Source organism: Morone saxatilis, unplaced genomic scaffold (assembly GCF_004916995.1).
Source record: "Morone saxatilis isolate NCDOM2014 unplaced genomic scaffold, NCSU_SB_2.0 Contig23, whole genome shotgun sequence".
NCBI lineage: Eukaryota > Metazoa > Chordata > Actinopteri > Moronidae > Morone > Morone saxatilis.
The window spans coordinates 3,227,339-3,248,008 of NW_023339796.1; the positions used below are offsets into that span (position 1 = coordinate 3,227,339).

A 20,670-nucleotide genomic window follows, 5' to 3' on the forward strand; every position below is an offset into this window, starting at 1 on the left:
ACACACACACACACACATCCTCAGTGTAGTCACCCTGTCAACCCTTCCAACAGACTGTCTGTGTTCTCTGGTCCACACACACACAAACCCATGTAGACCTCCACACAGTCTCAGTCAGCCCTCCGTCAGGGGACGGCTGCAGCCACTGCTACCTAGTTAGGAGATGTTTTGACAGGAGTCAGGGAGCTTTGTCTGCCAGGAAGCAGACAGTAGCCTGGGTGGGGAGGGTGGGGGGATCCTCCAGTCAGCCGCTCCAGGGGATTTACTGTATCACCTGTCCACATGAGAATGCACTGTGGCCTTTTATTGTTCCATCCTATGAGCTAGATTTACCAGGCAATATTTTCCTGAGCTCAACTCATAAATGAGAGGCTTTTATTGTGTCTTGTGACTTTGTTAGAAGAGTGAAATGATGTCAGTGTCGCTGTATTTCAAATGATCATCATTATCCTGAGAAAGTGAGCTGGTGAAAAGTGGGTGTGACCGGGGAAAGGATATGTAAACGTAAAAAGTATAATTTAGGGCTGTTACTAATAAATATTTTCAATTATCAAATAAAGGGACGATTATTTTCACAATAAATTGTTTTGTCTGTTAAATGTGTAAAAATTGAGAAAAAGATTGTAATTTCTCACAGCTCAAGGAGGTGCATGCTCTTGCTTGTTTTATTTGACCAGCAGTCTTATTTTTCCTGTATAAATAATTATCTGGACAGCATATATATTCAGATATCTCATATCTATCATTAGATTGTATTTGGTATTGTATTTCTACTTGTGTTTATGTCAAGAATAGTGTTGTTACAGAATGCCAACTTTGTTTCCCAAATGGTGGAGTTATACTGTCTTATACTGTCTTAAGCTGTTTGATTCAGATTCTAAATAACTACTCATATAGTCCTACAACAGTTAAATACTCTCGAAACAGCATTTCTTGGCTGGATTTAATTGAATAAATCTCCAGTAATTAAACAAAAAAACACCTACAGCAGCAGCATTATTGCTAGTATTTAACAAAAACCTGTCACTGCAGTCTACCTAAGCATCCCCACTACCCAACCCATACACACTCACAGAAGACAGATGGTGACAAATTGTAAGCTATTCCACTTTGCCCCCTCGTCTTCAGTTTACTTCTAGAACGAATTTCCCCCTGACTCACCAGATCCCACAGAATTTCCACCTGCGAACAGTCCCAGTGGTCAGCACAATGGGGAGTTCAGGCTGCAGCGAGTTAAAAGCCAGGAAGAGGTGGAGGATGGATTGAGTCAGGGGGGGGAATGCAAGAAAGAGGAAGCGTCTGTACCCTGCTGGTGCTACGGGTGTTTCATGGTGGGCCTCCTTTGAAACGTATGTCTGGAGGAGTAGCAGGATATTCTTTATGTGTGTCTGTAGTGGCTGGTGACGTTCTCAACTGCAGCTGGTTCTGTGGGATCGGTTGGTGGAGGACAGGGAGGAGGGTACCCAGGATTTCCTTTAGGATGACTGCAGGTCTCTGGAGATTTTGGCTAACAGATGTGAAGTTAAACAACTCTAACATCTGTTTCACCAGGAGAGGTTAACTACAAGCTAATGTTTAGAGTGAGAGTGCTGCTGAGGACGCATAAATAATCTTTGTGGTTGAGCCAAACCACAGTCTGTAGTGTTGAATGACCACAATTTTTCTAATGAGGTGAAAATATCCATATAAAAAAAAGCAAAAGCATATGAAAGAGAAGTAGTGTTACTATCTGGGAAAGGGAATCCAGCTTAGGTAGGGAGCCATACTAGCCTACAGAGGTTTATATTAGCTGATTATTACTGAATGAAAGGGAAACCTGTTGCTCCTCTCCCGCTTTGCCTTCCAAGTTTGTGAGTTACTGCTCTGCTGGCTCCTTTTGGGTCCACTCAGTGAGCTTTGACTTAGTTAGAATATTTCTACACCCACTGCTCGTCCCCCAGAGAAGTATGTGTTAACCACATATCTGCATGTGTGAGGGGTGGTAATGATGTTAGAGGACCATTCAGTAACACTCATGTAAACTGTTATTATTATTGATCTCATTGTGGTTAATTGTGCTTTTGTTGTGGATCAGAATTCTTCAGTAAATGGAAGTAGCAGAAAGCAGTACATGTACATCAACACATCCTGTTGAAGGTTCAGGTTCACTAAACAAGTTCGGACAGACAGTAGCCCTGCAGGGCAAAAAAAAAACAAAAACACAGTCCTGTAGTCATTTAAATAACGCCATTGCATTGACACAGACGCTTGGGTAACAAAAATCATCCAAGAAAAAAAGTTGAATCCACACTTCTTAACAATCCTGGCAGTATTATAAACCGATGTGCATTGTTATGGTGTCTCATAAGCCTTCAGATGCATTCCTCGGTTACTCAGTCATGGACTTCCTGAATCTAATTTTAACTCTCACCAGTACTTAAAGCAACATTCCCCCACACAACCTTTAAATTTTCTTTAACACAGGGTTTTTGGTCTGAACGCCCACAACAGTAACAGTCCATTGCATCTCTGGCATTTAATGCAGGGTGATAAAAGCTCAAGGTCTCAACCGTCAAAAGAGAAGGCTCCGCTTAGACTTTAGAAATGATATAACAAAGAATTACTCCAAGGTATTTGTGTTTTGCAGTCTTATTTTTTAGAAAAGCGACTGTAGAGCTTTAGGTGCTTCACAGAAATGTGATTTGGTGTTTTGCTTTTTTAATAATTTGTTTTGGTGGTCTGGAAAGCATGTCCTTGCCTCCAAAAGCTACTGTATATTGAATATTTCATGAAGTCAGTGTGTAGAGTCCCAGTTTTTAATGAATGCTTGCTGAACCAGTGCTGCTCTTCAACTCCATTCTCAAGAGGAATTTGTTTGGAATAAACAAATGTTTTGCTCTGTTTTCAGCTATTGTGCATGGGATGATTTGGTAACTGAAATCCTTTAGAGATGAGAGTATACATGAATCACAATATACGAATTTGACATTTTATGTCTTTGTCACGACTAAAACAAACAAATGTTTAACATGTACAGTATAGTAGTAGTAGTAGTATGTACCACCTTAAAATATAATAAGGTAAATATATCTACTTAAAATAATCTAAATAAAAACATGTATAAAATTCAGTGTCACATCATATCAGCATTTGTGAAAGTAGCGATATGGGTGCTTTAAGTGCAGACGAGAATGGGCTCATGTTATGATCATGGCTTTGCCAAATTCTAGCCTCTGTCTGAGCAGTCTCCCTGGCATCTAGGACACGCATTACCATGGCAATCATACATCAGATACTCACTCTTTCTCTCTCAAAATTGCCTGCTGTCACAAGATGCCTCTAGTCTCATTTTCCTCCGATGCAGCCCCGAAACAGAGGGAAAAAGGGCCCCCTGCCTCCTCATGATAATGGATCCTAATTTGACTTAGATTATGATTTATCAGATGCTGCTGATGCTTCAGTCGGCCAGCATTATACAGCTCTCTGAAAATGGGAATCATTACAAGTGAGACGTCCATCAGTCACCCCCCCAGTCGCCATGACAGTGAGAAAGAGAGAGTGCCATACGAGCTGGACCCTGATGCCTGCCCCAGAAATTAGACTGCTCCAATTTGATTTCCTTTTTCGCTCTCAATGTCATTCTCCCTCCCCGTCATTTCTTGCTGCTCTCCTTCCTCACCAGTCCAGGCCACACCAAAATTATTAGCCAGTGTTAGAGATACGCATCAGTCAAACCCTTACCTTTCTCACCAAAACTGGGATTGAAATTCTAATTTAGCCTTGCTCTACTTATTTCTACTTCAGCTACAATCGCCTCAGCCGCACCCCAAATGACTGTTATCGCACTGCTCCTTTCTCTGTCTCCTCATTTCCTTTTTCTGCCTTTAAAGGGTGATCCATTCTGCTGTCGTAGAAGATATATTTTTTATTTTATTTGTGAAGCTTTTCTAGATCCAAAGCGCCAACAGACAAAGATGAAGCCTTTATGTGGTTGCTGTGAATAATGTCGCACTCAGACTGCCTGCATCCTAATGTACAGATCATTGTGGTAGCTAGTTAATGTAGGTTGCTTTGTGTAATTCAGTCTTTGATTAATACAAAGATAAATCTGTTTTTTTGTTTATTCCGACTCAATGGATGTCATGCATCCAATAGCTTCTAAGTCATTATTACACATTACAGTTATTTTTGCACTGTGTTCCCTGCTAAGTCTACTGTTGTCCTGGAGAGAATAGGTCTTCACGTTTGCTCTCAGTTACGTCTGATTGGATTTGGATATGGCCCTTTCCTGTTGCGATTTAGATCTGTTTCGATTGACTGCATTTTGGATAGGGTCTAATTTTTCTCTGGGTCTCTTTCTTACCAGATCTGACTGTCCTCAGGTTCTTTTCATCAGAAAAGTGAAAATTAATTTTTGTAGGAGGTTCCTGTTATACTCTGCAGTTCCACCCACTGTGGAGGCACCTTCAGTGGTGTACAGCTACTTAACAGTGCCATTTCTGCACCTGTCAAAGGCACATTTTGACACCAATTATCTAGAATTTTTGAAGGTATGCAACTCCTCCATGGTGCTTTAGTGATTTAGTCATTCAGCATTTGGAAAAATTCTAACCGTACTTGGTGACTTAATGAGGGACATTTTAAGGATCATTATGATGTGCAAGAATAAAGTGACTGCTTGGGTCCATCCTGACGAGAACCTCTGCTACACCTAAAATATTTTAGACTCCATTCTTTCCTAAACTGTTAAAACGGAGAAAGAATCTCTAAGTAAAGTTCTGTGATGCTCTGCCAGCATGAAAAGACAAGCGCCAAAGAACTTGTGCAAATGTAGTTTCTGATTCAGACTGAACTTTATTCATGAGTATGAAAAAGTCAGGCCTTGTTATCAATGTTTAGTTTAGCTGAGACCTCATAAAAATGTAAAAAAGAAAGTTGGACTCTTTAATGCCTCCCTAATCCACTGCTGATAAGACGGCGCACTCACCCTGCTGGTTTGAAAATCCTCTCCTCTTCCCCTCACACTTTCATCTCACACTTTGCGTCCTCAAACTCTGCCAGTAATTTGCACAACCTGTAGGAAAACACAGCTCTTGTGGGCACAGACAGGTTGAAACTAGTTTTCTCTTCTCTACAGAGTTGTTAAAGCACCACTACAAGTTAATGGGCTAGAAGAGCCTACTTTATGGCCATGTTGACACAGAAAGGAATAATTAGTAGGGTGCGATGCTGGCTGTGGTAAAAACCATTAAATCAGAAGACCCTTTATCCAAACCTTGTTGCCTAGTTACAGTATCCCCAGGTGACTGAATGTGCTGAATCATGGTGATCGGCTATGAATCATAAAGACTAGTGGCCTGCAAGCATTAGTTATGATGGGTGGGATCATAACGGCATTGTGAAGCTCAGATATATTACAATAAGTGGCTTATCTGACAGCACAGATCTGTCCATTGACTGATTGAATGGTGTGGTGTGATAGATGCCGTCTCCTGTTAACCTACAAGTCAGTGTCAGTGTGTGAAGGGGAGAGAGAAATGAAGCAAGGTGCGATAGAGACAGAGCAAGTGTGTGTGTTTGTGTGTGTATGTGTATTTATATCTTGGGTGTGAGATGAATAGAAAGAGGGGTGGACATGGACATGAACTGAAAGCTGAAAGAGCAACGAAGAATCTGTTGAGTATTTGTGAGGAATTTGGAATTTCTCAAACCTAAGAGAGAAAGAAAGTGTTAAAAGTATAAACACAAGTGTATGGACATTTGTACAGTTTTACATCTGCTTCAGTTCCGCCCTCTATCATATTGTCGTCCTGTTTCATCTGCTTGCCTTTATTATGCTTCCCTGCACTGAGGAGATCATCGTGTGTCAATGATGGATGAGATTAGACACTGTTTTGTCACTGTTACATCAAAGCACTACAACTGTGATGGCATGTTAGATTGGGAGTCAGTGTTAACAAGGATTTGGTCAAATATCCATTTACGTATTTAACATTTTAATTTAAGGATGGAGAGAGGAATTGCAACTGCAAGTGCCAGTAAGAAGAAAAAGAATATGGTAGAAAATATTCAAACAAAGAAAGCCAAATAGCTAAAGGAGACAGACTTGCAATAGCTAGCTTGCCATGTTTTTGTACTGCAAGACAAATTTGACTTGGGGTTAAAAATAGAGAAATAATAGTGATTAAAAAACAAAACGGAAAAACAACTGCTCCAAAATGGCTCATATGAGCTACATTAGGGATGTGGTTTTTGTTAGGAAAACATTGGTGAGTCGGAGTCAGAGTCAGGCACTTTGTACTCACAACCATTCACCGTGACCTCTTCCTGAGGATGTTTTGCACTGCTATGACAAATTAATTCTGTTAATTCCTTTTCTACTTGGAGATCATAGTCATTACTCTCAGGACTGCATGATGTCATTCATTAGAAAAGCATCAACATAGTATTTTTTAGATATTTGAACAACCGACCAATGCAGTTGTTTTTCTGGTGAGAAGTCTCAAAAACTAAATGCTGGTTCCATGGTTTACTGTGTTACCATACCAACATGTCCTGCATCAAGACAGTGGAGTTACTTCTGATGTAGTCAGCTTTGACAAAAGACATTGTTTACTTACAATACTGCATTTTTAAATGGTCTGTACAACCGAGAGGCGTGGCAGACTGTTGTTTTACAGAACATCTGATCCTGTAGTATTTCCTGCTGAAGACATCCTTGAGATTAGATCCAGTACAATCTCTCCTCATTTCAATCCTGACATGAAGTTCAATCTCAGAATACATTATAAAGAACGTATTGAAAGCATCTTTGAGAAAATGGGAATTGGAGCTCATGCTAAACCACATGTGAAATGCCCCTGCAGATATTACGGTGACATATTCAAATGTGGCTCCACCACACAATCCGATGGGGACTTGAGTAATGAAACTTAAATGGCCCACATAGGACAGCATGCTCCCCACCTTCGTTAAAAGTAGGGCAGGATTACAGATATCAGGAACGCAGTCCAATTTATTTGCTTGTAACCGAGCGGACCGGCATCGATACGCTGATGTGTGCAAGCATGAAATTGGCCCATGAATTAAAAGGAGGCATACTGCTGTGTGCCACACCATTATTGCCTCCAGTGGCGCCATAGCTTGAAATCCAAGACCAGTTACCCATCTTGCTTTAAAAGTGTGTGCGTATGTGTGCATACATTAATATCAGTCAAATATTATATTACCATCTCTGACATTTCTGACCAGCGGTGCCCCTGGAAAAATAGAGATGCCCTATAAAACTGAAAACCAATTAAATTCAATCCGTTCCGTCGATGGATTCCAATGTTTACTGTCTGCTTTGCACAAGTGTTGACACCCTGTGGGATTGCTAAGGCTCAGAATGAATGCTACTGTAAGTTGCAGGAAGGGATCAGTGTGAGGGTTCATGCGCTTCTGGAATTAATCAGTTTTAGAGAAATGGCCTACTGTTTAGTGGAGGAAAAAAGTGAATTGTTTCTTTCCAAAACACTTCATATCCCTTATGGGATGAACTGCATAGAGTAGGACAGTTAAGCAGTGTTTCAGATTATTTTAAACTGAAACTCTTAAAGTGATAGGAAGAAGAAGAAGGAAGCCAAAGTATTTATACAAATTCCCAGTGACTCATCACATATTACTTATAATGTATATTCAAATCAACCTACATCTCTCTGCAGAGCTGCGGTTGTTGTTAGCGCTGCCCAGTGACTTTTCCTCCTAGTGCAGCATTTCACCAACTTAACTAAAGTGCCATGTTTCTCTTCTGATGAACACACACACAAATACACACTCAGCCACTAAGCTTGGCACAGCATGTCGGCGCCGGGCCAGTGCTGTGCCCTCTGAGAAGAGAGCGGTTTGATCCGAGCCGGGCCGTGAGTGTGCAGATTGTGTCTGATTCGGCCTGGGTTACAGAACGCGTTAGCTAGATTCATTAGCCTCTTAACTTCCCTGTCAACACAAGCTCTTACATAGAATAAAAAAATCTGTTTGGCTGTTTATCTTCCTTTGCATACTAACGGATTTGTTTGTGCAGTCTATCAACATTATTCTTACTTAGTCAATTGACACGATGAGGCAAATGCCAAGGATTTGATAATGAGTTGTTAAGTGTGGAGATATTGTATCGATTGGCATCTAATTGCTATGTTTCTGCGGATCAATTTGGCTCTGTCAGTGTTTCAGGGTTAAGCCCATGTAATCCATAGTAAAAGCAAGATCGGGTTAATAAGAGCCTAAATGGCCTCAGACACAACAGGCACGGCGGCCTCTTGGCCCCCTAATCTCTCCACTGCATCACCAGTGAGGCTGTGAGTAGTCAAGCATCTGAGCTAATCCTTTTTTAACCTTTATGTGTCCCAGGAAGATCAACAGAACATGCTTGTTCTTTTTTAGCAATTCACCCATTTACAGTATGTATTAACTTCTTTGAAATAATGTAGCATCAAGAAATGGGACAGATCTGGATATTAAATGTAAACAGCAGTATTTGTCCAATTATTCTATTTTATTTTGTGCCACACACATACAAGTGCCTGGCCCACGTCTGCTTATTAGACACCAATTAAACAGTTGCAGTACAACATAAGAGCATAACTCATTATATAAAAGATTGTATTTCAAGCAATAAACTTTGTCTTCTCTCTAAAGTTCTATAAATACAATTTGCCACAAGAAAGGCAAAACTCTTTTATAGAATCTTTTACAGTCTTCCCACCAGAAGAAGTCAGCAAAGATGGCAGACATTTTGTTAAAAAGTATAGCTGTTAAATCATCATATAAAGCACATTAAAACATAAAATGGACTTCATCTTCAGTCTAATAAAAGTAACTAAAGAAACTACAACTTTCCTCTTAAGGTAGAGCTTTAAACCTACCCGTTTCTGTAGCTAATGCTTGTGTACTTTAACGTAACTGTACACAGATTCTGCTTCGCCAGTTCAACACTGCTGTATCCTTTTGTGTGACATTATTCTGACAATTTAGGTTGTTGCAGCATTCTTTTTATATACAGAACTGTTTTTTTTTCTTGTAATTGTCACGAATATAACACTGTAATCTGTTTTAAAATGTACTAAAAAGGTAAATTAATAATTTGAAATAAAGATTTCACTTCACCACTTCAAGGTAGTCTATGCAAAATGTCCCAAACAAAGATATTTTTAGTATTCATTCTACTAACTTTTATCAACATCTATCCCAGATTTGTATAAGTGTGTGACTGCTTGAGGAAGCTCACTTAATGATACAGTAGTAGGGACTTTGCCATACTACAGCCCAAAGATGGAAGGTTAGCCGCTAGCACCGGTTAGCAAGGGCTTCAGTCTCCCTCGTAGTTGTCTGTGATCCTTCGATCAATAGACCTGGATTATCATCTTCAGCATCTCAGTTCATTTTTCACAGCAGAGAAAGGCTCCAGCTGCTGCTCTCTCTTTGTCAGAGGATGTAGGGTCTAGTTCCCTCCATCTGATAAGATTACAGAAACTAACCCACAGCTGCTGTGTTCTGCGGGAACACGTATTCACGACATGCGGTGTTCTCTTGCTATGCGTATCGCTACATCAGAAAATGTTTATTTAACAGGCTGGCGAGCTAGTCAGTACAACAGTCACATTCGAGATGGGAATCCCATGACTAACCATGCCTAATTAAATGTTTAATTAAGACGGTGGCTTTTAATTAAAAAGTTGATTATTATGAATTAAGGATTATTGGCAAATGAAATAGATAGGATATCACAGAATACAATCCGTCCATTATTAAGAGCGAGGTGTGATTTTTATATGAATCATTCTTCTAATTTGCATTAGAGACAGAATAGGCTCTGATAAGATTTAAGAAACACTGACTTGGCTGGTTTTGTTAATAGTTCTTCACGCAGTGCTGCATGCTTGGGGTGACGCTTTCATCTGTGACTTTGAAGTGTGAACCAACAACGCTGTTCTTGTATCGTCAAGGTCACACCACTTGTAACCACTCGCCACGAGGGCCCTTGTCACAAAACATCCACTCGAATCTCTCCACCGTATAGGCCTCCGCACTTCGGTGTACTGTACATGCTCAGATGGTCTTTGTGGGCCAGCTGGTGGCTAATGGGGTCGACTACAGCTGTTTCTTTTTTATTGGCCAAAACCATGCAGACACCCTCATCTTTGCATTCATTTCAAGGGCACACTGAGCCACTAAAAGTCACCAAGTCCTCTAAATGAGTGCACGGTTCTTAAATTTATGCCCATGTACAGTTGGTGGTAGGTCTGAGGGATTCTCCTATAGGCATGGGAAGAGCAGCCTGTGTGAATGAGGCCATTCATTTATAATCCACAGGATTAGGATTCTGTCCATCAGCTGCCTCTGTCACTTACTGTGCATTGCCCCATAGAGGCCTTTCCTCTGTCTGTTGGCATGCTTTGATTGGGATCCGTGGAAGCAGCGTCAATGTCATGGGGGATTTTGAAGTGAAGCACAGATCTGATAAATCCTATTAGTTTGGAGTTAGGTCCAATTTGGACCACTTCCTCCTCTATGTCAAATGAAGCAAGGACTTCCAGTGGCTGTCTTTAATTGCTTCAGTCCTGCTCTCAAAGCTTTGTTTTTTGGTGTTTTACGAGGCGTTTTTAGAACATATTGTGGCTTTGTTGTTCTGAGATTGAAGTCTGGCCACAATCCAGATCTCAAATCCTACACAAGCACCCTCCTTTCCAGGCTTAAAGGATACCTGGTTTTTACAGCCCTAGGTCTTCAATTCGTACTTCTGGACATCAGTCCTATCAGGAATAGTAACACTGTTCTCACCAAGTTAAATGCTGAGATCTAGGAACATGGCAACATCATTAAATCAGAAGTTCAGCAGGGCAAGAAGAACAAGCGGCCAGATGATCACACATTTTATGCAACACTTCAGATTAGCCAAACTTATTTGGAAGAGAAAACAAAGGCGTAAATTTGTAAAAGCGATCGTATTCTCAAAGCTTCTTTTTGGCAATCGCTCTGTTTCACCATGCTTCATTAGAACATAGTGTAGCGGTGCAGTTCTGAAATCAGTCTGCCCACAATGCAGACATTACATCTTCTCAAAACTCTCTCCTTGCCAGGCTTGAGACCGAGACAGACAGCTTTTCAGGAGGCACGCCCGACCATGAAAGGCAGGGTGCATCTCAGCGTAAACAGTTTTGCTGGCAGCCCAGTCAGCAAGCCACAGTCCTGTTATTGAGTCCCAGAGACACTCCACTCAACAAAGCCACACAGTGACCTTTCAGCCTCATACAGCAGTGCCAGATATTGAGTGAGCCTGTCCAGAGGATGAAGCTCATCTCAGACTAAATCTCAGCCCGCTGTTCTTCCCTGTCTCTGGGGATTTTTGGCAGTACAGTTGTATTGCAGTGTTGCTCTTTCTTTGATTGATTTACAGTGTTTTGTCAGACTGGAGGATTGGAGATCTTTGATCCCTTTATTTGAGTTTCTCTTCCATTCAGTCTCTTGGGCAGGATTCCAGCATATAGGATGGGTCTATAGGTTGCCTTAATGGTGATATACTTTTGATTACAGGGTTGAGCGACTATCTCAGGAGATGGAACATCTTTTGTCTGGAAAACATTGGACATAATTTCTGACTGAATTGTTGTGCTTCTTCCACAGTGAGGACTGTCTTAATCCATGGAAAACTAAGAAACTAATTTTCAACTTTTTTTTCTAGCGCTACCACATCTGTTTACAGGTTACTCACTAGCAGATATCAGCCTTTCTGTTGAAGCCGGGCCTTGACCCAAAGCCAGAGGGTCACATTTGTACCGCCTATCAGGTCAGCTGCGGTCTAAAGAAGCCAAGCGGCTGTGTTACATATCATGGAGATTAGCAGGATCGCATATGACAGGTTCCTGGTCTTTAACAAGGCTGACTGGCTCTGGCTTTTCCATTGTGTGCGTCTGGAGTTAATAGCTGCCTAAGTTTGTGGTGCTGCTGTGTTTTAGATTATAGCATCAAAAGCCTACTTTCTGTTTTTTAGTTGGGGTTTTTTTTTGTGATGGATGAAATGAATTTAGGCAGTTACTGCCGCAATATTATGCCTAGATGGAGTCATACTTTGGCCTCATGAAGATAAACTGTTTATTATGTTTAAACTGTGCAGTTAATGTCATAACCTAGCTTATAAGGATCTGTTTTGTTTATTCCTTTTAAAATTGTTATTTTTTGCAGGTGCACATTTTTTTAATATAATATTTTTCTGTCAACATTTTAATCATATCCCTCAACAAATACAATTCGGAATCTTTACGCTGACCTTAAATTTTTACTTTGTAAGCAGAAAAAGGTTTGCAAAACCAAACATAGGGGAGCTTTGGGACTGGAAAGAGTTGTCTGTTTGACCTTTTCAGTTTTAGAGATAAGACAGTCCCCAGGAATTTCCTGGCGGAGTGAGAAAGTTGAAAAGTCACGGACGGAGTCAACGTTTTCCCGCTGCTCCCTCATCCACCAACCCTGATGCTTCTGTTCACACACACTGCCTGAGAGAGAAAATGTGTTAATTAGTTTCCTCGGTAGGAGGCCATATATATTTAACACTAACCTGTCTTCTCTTTTGAACGTATATCCTATAGTTTTCTCCATTTTTTTTTTTCAGAGACTAGCAGAACTTCTCTTTGAGAGAGATGAATATAATACATGTCTGTAAGATTGCAAATATAACTGTTACTGAGATGACAAGAGATTTATATTCATCGACGGGAGCTCTGATTTACTTCAATGCCTAAGTTTGATGTGCAGTTTTTTTACCGTTACCAGAAATTGTTTTGAGATACAGAAAAGAAAACAACTATCTTTCAATAATTTCACAATCAAAATGTATTTAATTGCCATGTACACCAAATGTATAAGGGTTTATGTGTTTGACATTGGAGCTCACTGTGCATGCTGACAACCGGTCTCTAAAACTTTTCCTTTTTAATCACTGAACATCATAAAGTCCGTAACGATGTTAAATGACCAGCTAGAGTGCATTTGTTCAGTGTACCATGAGCAAGTTACACTGAAGGCAGCATTGTTTGATGTAAGCACCGCAGGGCTGCAACAGACAATAGCAGTGCAGTAGTTGAATGATATGAGGCCAGTAGGGGCGGGGGGTATGTGTGTGTTGTGGTACTGCTCACCGTTCACCGCTAGTCTTTGTTCATTGTTATGAATAATACATCAGAGGCACATTAGTTTGATTCATATTGCTGTTGGCTCTGCTGTAAGCCCGCTCTTGGCTCTGCCCTCACTTATCATGTTTTATGTTTTATCTGGGTTGAACGTATCTGGGTTGCTTTTCCTGTGTCAACATTGCATTTGATCAGTTTGTGGACAAAGCACGTTGGACTTTAAAGAACTCAACCCTGCAGGCCATTTCTGCCTGCGCTGATGAAACCAGGTCACTTGCTCACAATGGACCTCTCACACTCATCCATCTTTCCCTCCTCTTTTCTCTCTCCTCTCTCCCCAGTAACCGGCTAGCCCCTAGCAACCACGACCGGATACAGAGGCTGAGGCAGGAGTTCCAGCAGTCCCAGACCGTTCCAGACGACCCCGACGACCGCAGGAGGACCTACAGCTTCGAGCAGCCCTGGGTGAGTGTCTGAAATGACGGGAGCCTGTAACTCAAATCGTCTGTCGGCCAGAGAAGACGGCTAGACTTTAAGACTGTTAATTTCAAGAAGCGACCTCTACCAGACCAAGACTCTGGACATATAACTTCAAATGCTAGCCTGAGGAGAATGCTAACAGTGTTAGCACACGACAGTACCCTGTGGCTAACTGGAGTATGGTGCTAACCATCACTAACCCCACTACTACCAGCCATGAACAAGACTGATGATATCACCCTGTTCCCACCTTAGGATAACCATTAACCTCCATGGGCCTTCCTGGCTAATTGTGCTAATGCTAACACCCCTCACCCTCAAATGTCCCACCACCTGCATGCAGGAGTTTGCACACCTCCTGACGCAACCGTCACTAACCCCACCCATCCGTCACAACCTACTCTACTCATCCATCGTCGCTGTTTGTGTCTGTCAGTCATCCAAATGGACCCGCCCACCACCTCATGGACTTGGGTTTGTCTTCACAATGTTTCTGTGTTCAGGGGTCTCATTTGTGAACCCTTTGTTTTAACTGTGCCTTTCTACAGTTTCATGGTGAGAGTTGTGTACATTTTAACTGGCGTTTATTTCATTAAAAGCTTCACTGGCTAAGAAGGGGGATAATTAGTGCATTCTGAAGCAACATGGGGTAATAATAAGCGAACAAAATCTGAATGCCTTCAAAGTTTTTTGGGGTGATGAAATCGCTTGTCATATTTGTAGTATTTATTTTAGTCTTCCCTTCTTCCTTGCACCACAACTCAAGTGTACTTGGTTTTACGTTATTTTGAATAACAAATTACGATGAACAGCTGTAGCAAATTTTAAATCTTGAAGACAAGATTTTACTACTTTTTTCTAATTGCTAGCATCTCTGTGTAATGTGTAATATATTACTGTTTTATACACTAAAGGAGTAATTTTCACCACATTCCTTCATCTAGTTTGAGACAACACACGTTTTTCACACATATTCTTAACATACAAACACATCATGACACAATACGTATTATAATTAATAAATGTGAGCACAAATGTGTGTTATCCCAAACTAGACACTAGGTGTGTTGTAAATTACATTCTTTACAAATAACATGAATTGTCCTTGTTGGTTGTTTCTATACAAGGTCATTTTGCACACACAGCTGTGTTTTTGTATATTTCTGTATGAGCTCTTTTTACTGCTGGTGTCTACACTACAATTTCCCACTGTAGCTCTGCCCAGTCTTTGGTGTGCAATGGGAGAATTTGGTCCTATGATTTATAATTGAAATGAAATGATAAAGTGAGAGCTCACGAATCAAATCATCTGTGCTCTGGCTTTTCTTTTCTAGCTGATAAATCCAATAAAAATGTATAGCTTTGTTTTGCATTCAGCAGTATTCACCAGATTCGTGCGTTTTAATGGGTTCGGCGGCCTGGCGCACTTTCAGGCTGGCATTGTGCGGCAAAAGTAGGACAGTGTGGGAAAGAAGAGCGCAGGTCACTTCTCCCTTTGTCTCTAAACAACTGAGCGTAATCTCCATTAAAGAGCTCAACAATACTGCAGTATATTGTTTGTTTACGTCAACTGCAGCGCATTGGCTATTGTTGACTAAGTGTGATTTTCCCATGAAAACTTAGTATTACGTAACCCACACTCTAAAAGATGATCTAAAAGGATTCACTTGGCGTCCAGTCAGACCTTTTGAACGATTTAGGTTCCTTTACCAAATGAATATGTTACATGAATTTGTGGAAATCCCTGAAAACCATTTTTCTCACTATTATTTACCAAGTTAGAACCGTTTTTTTACAGAGATCTGCATTTGTGTTTTTCACTGCTCTTCTCTCACTGGTTTGAAGTGGGATCTTGTTAGAAAAAGGAGATGTCAGAAATATCCATGGTATGGATCTTTTGCTTTGGTTGCCAAACCAATCTTAAACCAAAGACAGGTATAGTTTAAAAATGGTCTACACGAGTGCCGATATGATAACTGAGATTTCCTTTCCATACCAAAAGATACATTTGACGATACCTTACTTTGAGTATAAATGTGTTTCTACAGATCAAAATTCTTCAAATCTTACATTTTGTGGAACGCACATCTTTGCCTGAAACACTCTAAAATTGGCAAAATTCAGATTTGAATCAAAAGCTGTCTAATCAAAGAATACTAAAAACATTTAGTTTTTGATACTGAATGCCATGAAAGTCGTATCAAAAACCTGAACCCCCATTCCTAGCCCTTCCTTTGCTTGTGCCTATGTTTTTATTCCCAGATATGTAGTGCTATAGATAAATACTTCTTAAACTGGTGGATCTACCAGGAACCCGCCAATGGTCCCTTAAAAGTCCTTTTACTTGTCAGTGTGCAGCTCACACTCAGGTTTGTCATAGTAATTGCCTCTTATTAGACTCATGCCCTGACCATACTGGTGGGCCATATGGAAGACAGGAGAATGTGTCTTTGAAATTCAGTTACCTCCCCATGCATATATTACATTCTGTTGCTTCATCTGAGTGATGTGCTGCAAACCTCAAGGAGCCAGTGTCCTTTTTCTTAATTCACCTACAACTGCCCCACTTACAGTCTGTGCCAGGGCAGCGCTGCATATGAGACACTGCTAACATTCATATGCTGTGTTTTTTCATATGGCAGAAAAATGGTTATATAACATAAGCAAATGTCAAATAGATCAAATAAATCCTAAGTAGGGTTACAGAGTATAATATCCATTTCTGTGCTGAAATGATTAGTAAAATGATTGTTCAGTCCATAGGGAAGTCAACATCAACAACAATTCTGATTATTATTTTGAGTAATTGTTCAAGCAACATGAAGATTTCCTGCGTTTCTCTGTTATAAATTGAATTGTAAATAGAATATCTTTACTTGTTTCGCCTAACCAACAATCATCATCAACCATCAGCTTGGACTGGAAAATTCAGTATTTTTGGACATTTTCTAAATTGGACTTTCTAGAATAGATTCATCTAAAACAAAAATAGAGATTAATTGATATCAAAAACAGTCATAAATTGCTGCCCTTGTCCATTCAGAATTCTCTGTTACAATGGGAATTTAATGCTGTTAGCGTCATGTCATACCAGCTAAACAGATATCGCTGTACAGCCGTATAGAAGCACTTATCATGTTGTTTGGACCTTCCAGCCAGGTTTGGGCACTCAACCTCCAGCTCACCTCTTCATATCACACCTCCAGTGAAGGATAGCTGGATCTTTTAAATCAATCGTACAATTTCACCCTCTGTGCTCGATTCGCCCAATTATCCATTTTCAACACAAGCTGTTTAGCCACATGACTCTCGTCAGTTTAGTATCTCTTCTTTGCAACGGGAGCTCTAGTCTTTTTCACCATAGTTTGGGGAGCAGGGGAGGATTGTGGGTAACACGGTCTAATTCCATCAGGATGACTGATGCCCGCTCTCTCAGCAGCACCGCACCAGCTTTATTGCACTCATTTATACCACTATGGGAAAAGAGGAGTTCATTCACTTGATGGTGGGGGTTTAGAAAGGGCATAATATTGCCTCTTGTATTTTACTGTAACATTTTAATGCTGCTATTATCTGGATTCCTTTAGGGTATTTTCCCCTCCCCTCTACATCACCGTGTTCAGGCAGACATTCCTACTGTAGGAATATATTTAGCACTCCTAAACCGCTACAGGGATTTTTTCCTCATGTGAACAATATTGGGACTGTAATTTACCTGTGGGCGATTTTCAATTCAGCTATGGAATAAGGGTTGCTCACCCCTCCCTCTCGGCTGTCTGCGAGCCTGTCCTTATTGTCGGCCGAGCTGCGAGGCAGTGCCAATCAATTCCAGAGATGATTGCCCTGGCTTCATTTGGTTTAAAGGGGAGTGTCTCCTTAGCACTCTTAATCGTTTTATGGCCTTCCCACCAACTGACAGTCCTCCCGCCAGGCTCTCAATACGTTGCACGGCCATAAAAGTAATTAGATTGGCTTTGTGTTACGACTTATCCGCACGTAATTATTGAACCCACGCCGCTAATGAACATCGGAGGAGCGGAAGGAGTTGTGGTACCAGTGTGGGCTGGACCTCAATGTGGTCCTCTGCTGCTGAAAGAGATATTAGCATATAGTTTATATATGTGTGTGTGCACTCTTTAATTTTAGACCATGACAGTGAAGACCGGTCCTTGATTCTTTAAAGGGCTGTTTCGGTTACAGTTAGCTTTAGGTTTAGTTAAGAGTAAGGGCTTGGGTAAGGCATGTAGTTATAATGGTTAGGGTTTGAGGGGTGAATATGCTTCAAACAAAGAACTTACCATTCCAACTTCTGAACTGAGGGGTAGCATCTATTAATTTATCTCTGAATCTGACTGTGCATCAATCATGCCAACTTTACCCAGAAAGTAGGCAAGAGTTGAACTTCTCTACCAAGCACAACCGACACCATGAGTTCATGAAAGTGTGTGCCACATTAACCCCATTTGAGCCATGAATTCTGTGAGACTACAGTGACCTAGGACATGGAGGCTTTGAAAAGTCAGGGAGAAAATGGGATGCAGCCAGGGGGAGGGCCATAACGGCAGGCTACGAAAAAGGGAACAGGTATAAATACTGTTGCCTTTAGACATGGTTGGGCAAACATTGAACTAGTTTTCAAGGATACTCAACCCCTTCAGGGCTAAAGTGAATAAGAGATGCATTAATACATTTTAATGAACGGCTGAGAGTTTGTGTGTATGCCAGTATAAACATTCATAAGATAATAATAATTAAAATGATATTTGCTATCATAAAATCATTACAAACATTTACAAATGTACATATCACTCAACCTGACTGTGCCTGTACGCACATACCTACTGTAACCTAATAACCAGCACAGGAGGTGTTTATGTGTGACCGTTTGGGGGAGGGGGACTGTCACAATGTCAACAGGCTGAGTGTTGTCTCCTTCATTAACACCCACTAACATCCATCTCGTCTCATCACTGCACCCCTGCTCTGAGACTCCAGCATGGCCCCTCCCTCACTTCCCCCTCCTTCTGTCTGTCTGTGTCTCACCTTCATTTTGACCTGAGAAGAGACGAGCTCAGGGTGTGTCTGCCCGACTAACTGCTGGTAAGTGTCTGTCTGTGGTTTGGACTATTGGGGGGGTTGGAGGGAGGGGGCGGTGGGAGATTTTGTAAGGTATCCTGTGTCAGGGACTGCTAGTTTTATTGGGTTACTGTGTGGAAATCTTGCCTGCAGTTGTGGTGATTTTCATGCTTTGAATTGGTACTGAAGGATCGTATGTTATCTGTTTATTTTTAAAGTCACATCTTCTTTATCAATTTATAAAGATTATTTTTTGGCATTTTTTATCTTTCTTTAATTTTGTTGATATTGGTCCTACGGTAAAATGTCTGACCGTTTTACTACAGGACATTCATACCACACTGCTGCAAAATTTTCCAAACTTGAATTTTTGATCAAAAACAAAATCTTCAATAAACAGTATAATATAAAATTTTTATTTGCTCAGGCAGATTTATGATCTCTGAGCTTGGTTAAACTTATCATTGGGTCAAAATATTTTATTTGGAAACAGCCCAGTTTTTGACATTGGCAGATGTAAATATTTGTGGAACCCACAGATTCTTCAATTAAAGGAAAATACAAAATGAAAACCACCATAAGGGAAATAGATTAAAAAAAATGCCATCAATGAGAAAATATTTAAATTTACCATTTAATCTTTATATTTAATGTGTTTTATCACTTCTAAAGGGTGCTTAAGGTTTTTTTATGGAATGTGGCTTATGGTCTTAATTACAGACTATCAATGTTATAGTGAAAGCTTGAAACATGGAGGACCAATTATATAACATAGACCTATCTTCTTAATTTACATAAAACCACTAATTTCACAAGCGTCATCACCTCCAACATCTCCCATTCATACATCAGTCTTGCGTTAGCAGGCAGTTCAACATAATGAATCTTTAACTGAACACAGAGAAGTCATCAGTATTTATTTTAACTTCGGAGTGACTTCTTGTTCTGTAGCTTCAGACTGTTTTGTTCCTCTTAGAGCCACAATAAGAAAGTACTGCAGTTTTAAAGGATCGGTCCAAAAAACAAAAATACATATTTTTCCACTCTTCCATTTGATTTAAAGACTGCATTGAATAATTATAATAAAAATATTAAATATCGACAATGTTACTCTGGATAATCCACAGACATTACTGTAAACAGTTTTCATAGAGGGTGTTTCCTAGCTAGAGTAGTTTCAGTAAAAACTGTTCACAGGTTAGGTCTATGAATATCAGTAATACAGCATATAGGTGGTCCAAATCAGTGTGAAAGTATGCTAAATTACTGTGACCCACTAATGTATTCTATACCTAAATAAAGAAGACCCTAGAACCAGACATTTCCTTCATTACTTTGCATAAAATAATGTCCTGCACTGAGATCGATAAAATAAAATTGAATCCTGTAAACACTCCAAATCATATTTGTCCCACCAGTTCCCATTTCCACTGATTTTATTGGACAGCATTTCAGTTAAATCTCGATTATTGTCAAACAGTAACAGATAGATGATGACGGTCACGATGGGGACATCAAAGTTAACCGAGCTGCCATCTTGCTGTTTTCAGTCAAACACCAGCAGCAATGGTCCGGGCGGGTACAACCAGCCGGGTCGCCACTCGGTGTCGGTCGAGGTTCAGATGCAAAGACAGAGACAGGAGGAGAGGGACTCGTTCGCCCAGGCACAGCGACAGTACAGCTCACTTCCACGGTATGTGATGGACAGAAAAAGAGTGTGTGCATGACAGTCTTGATATGATGTTGTGTTTGATGTTTGTTTCTGTGTAACAATCAATATGTGCTAAGAGCTTCTGTGTGTTTTTGTGGGGCATTGTGTGTGTTAGTAGAGTCTTCTCATGTTCCTGCTGTCTGTCTGTCTGATGTGCAATGTGTCCAGGAGGTTTTGTCTGTGTTTGTGTCCTTTTTAGATCTGTAATTTAATGTAATGATCCATAATGTATCTCAAGAAGTGTTGGGGTGTGTGTGTGTGTGT

The 20,670-nt window shown here is 40.5% G+C and overlaps 1 protein-coding gene across 1 annotated transcript in view; it reads left to right on the top strand.

Annotated features, from left to right (window-relative positions):
* The window catches only part of LOC118334334 (partitioning defective 3 homolog), a gene marked incomplete at its 3' end in the record, with an annotated part of 217,835 nt that overhangs the window by 193,510 nt on the left and 3,655 nt on the right, over positions 1–20,670 (top strand). The window contains 2 exon segments of the mRNA XM_035670221.1: positions 13,481–13,604; positions 20,246–20,388. Of these exon segments, the coding sequence (XP_035526114.1) occupies positions 13,481–13,604; positions 20,246–20,388 (267 nt within the window).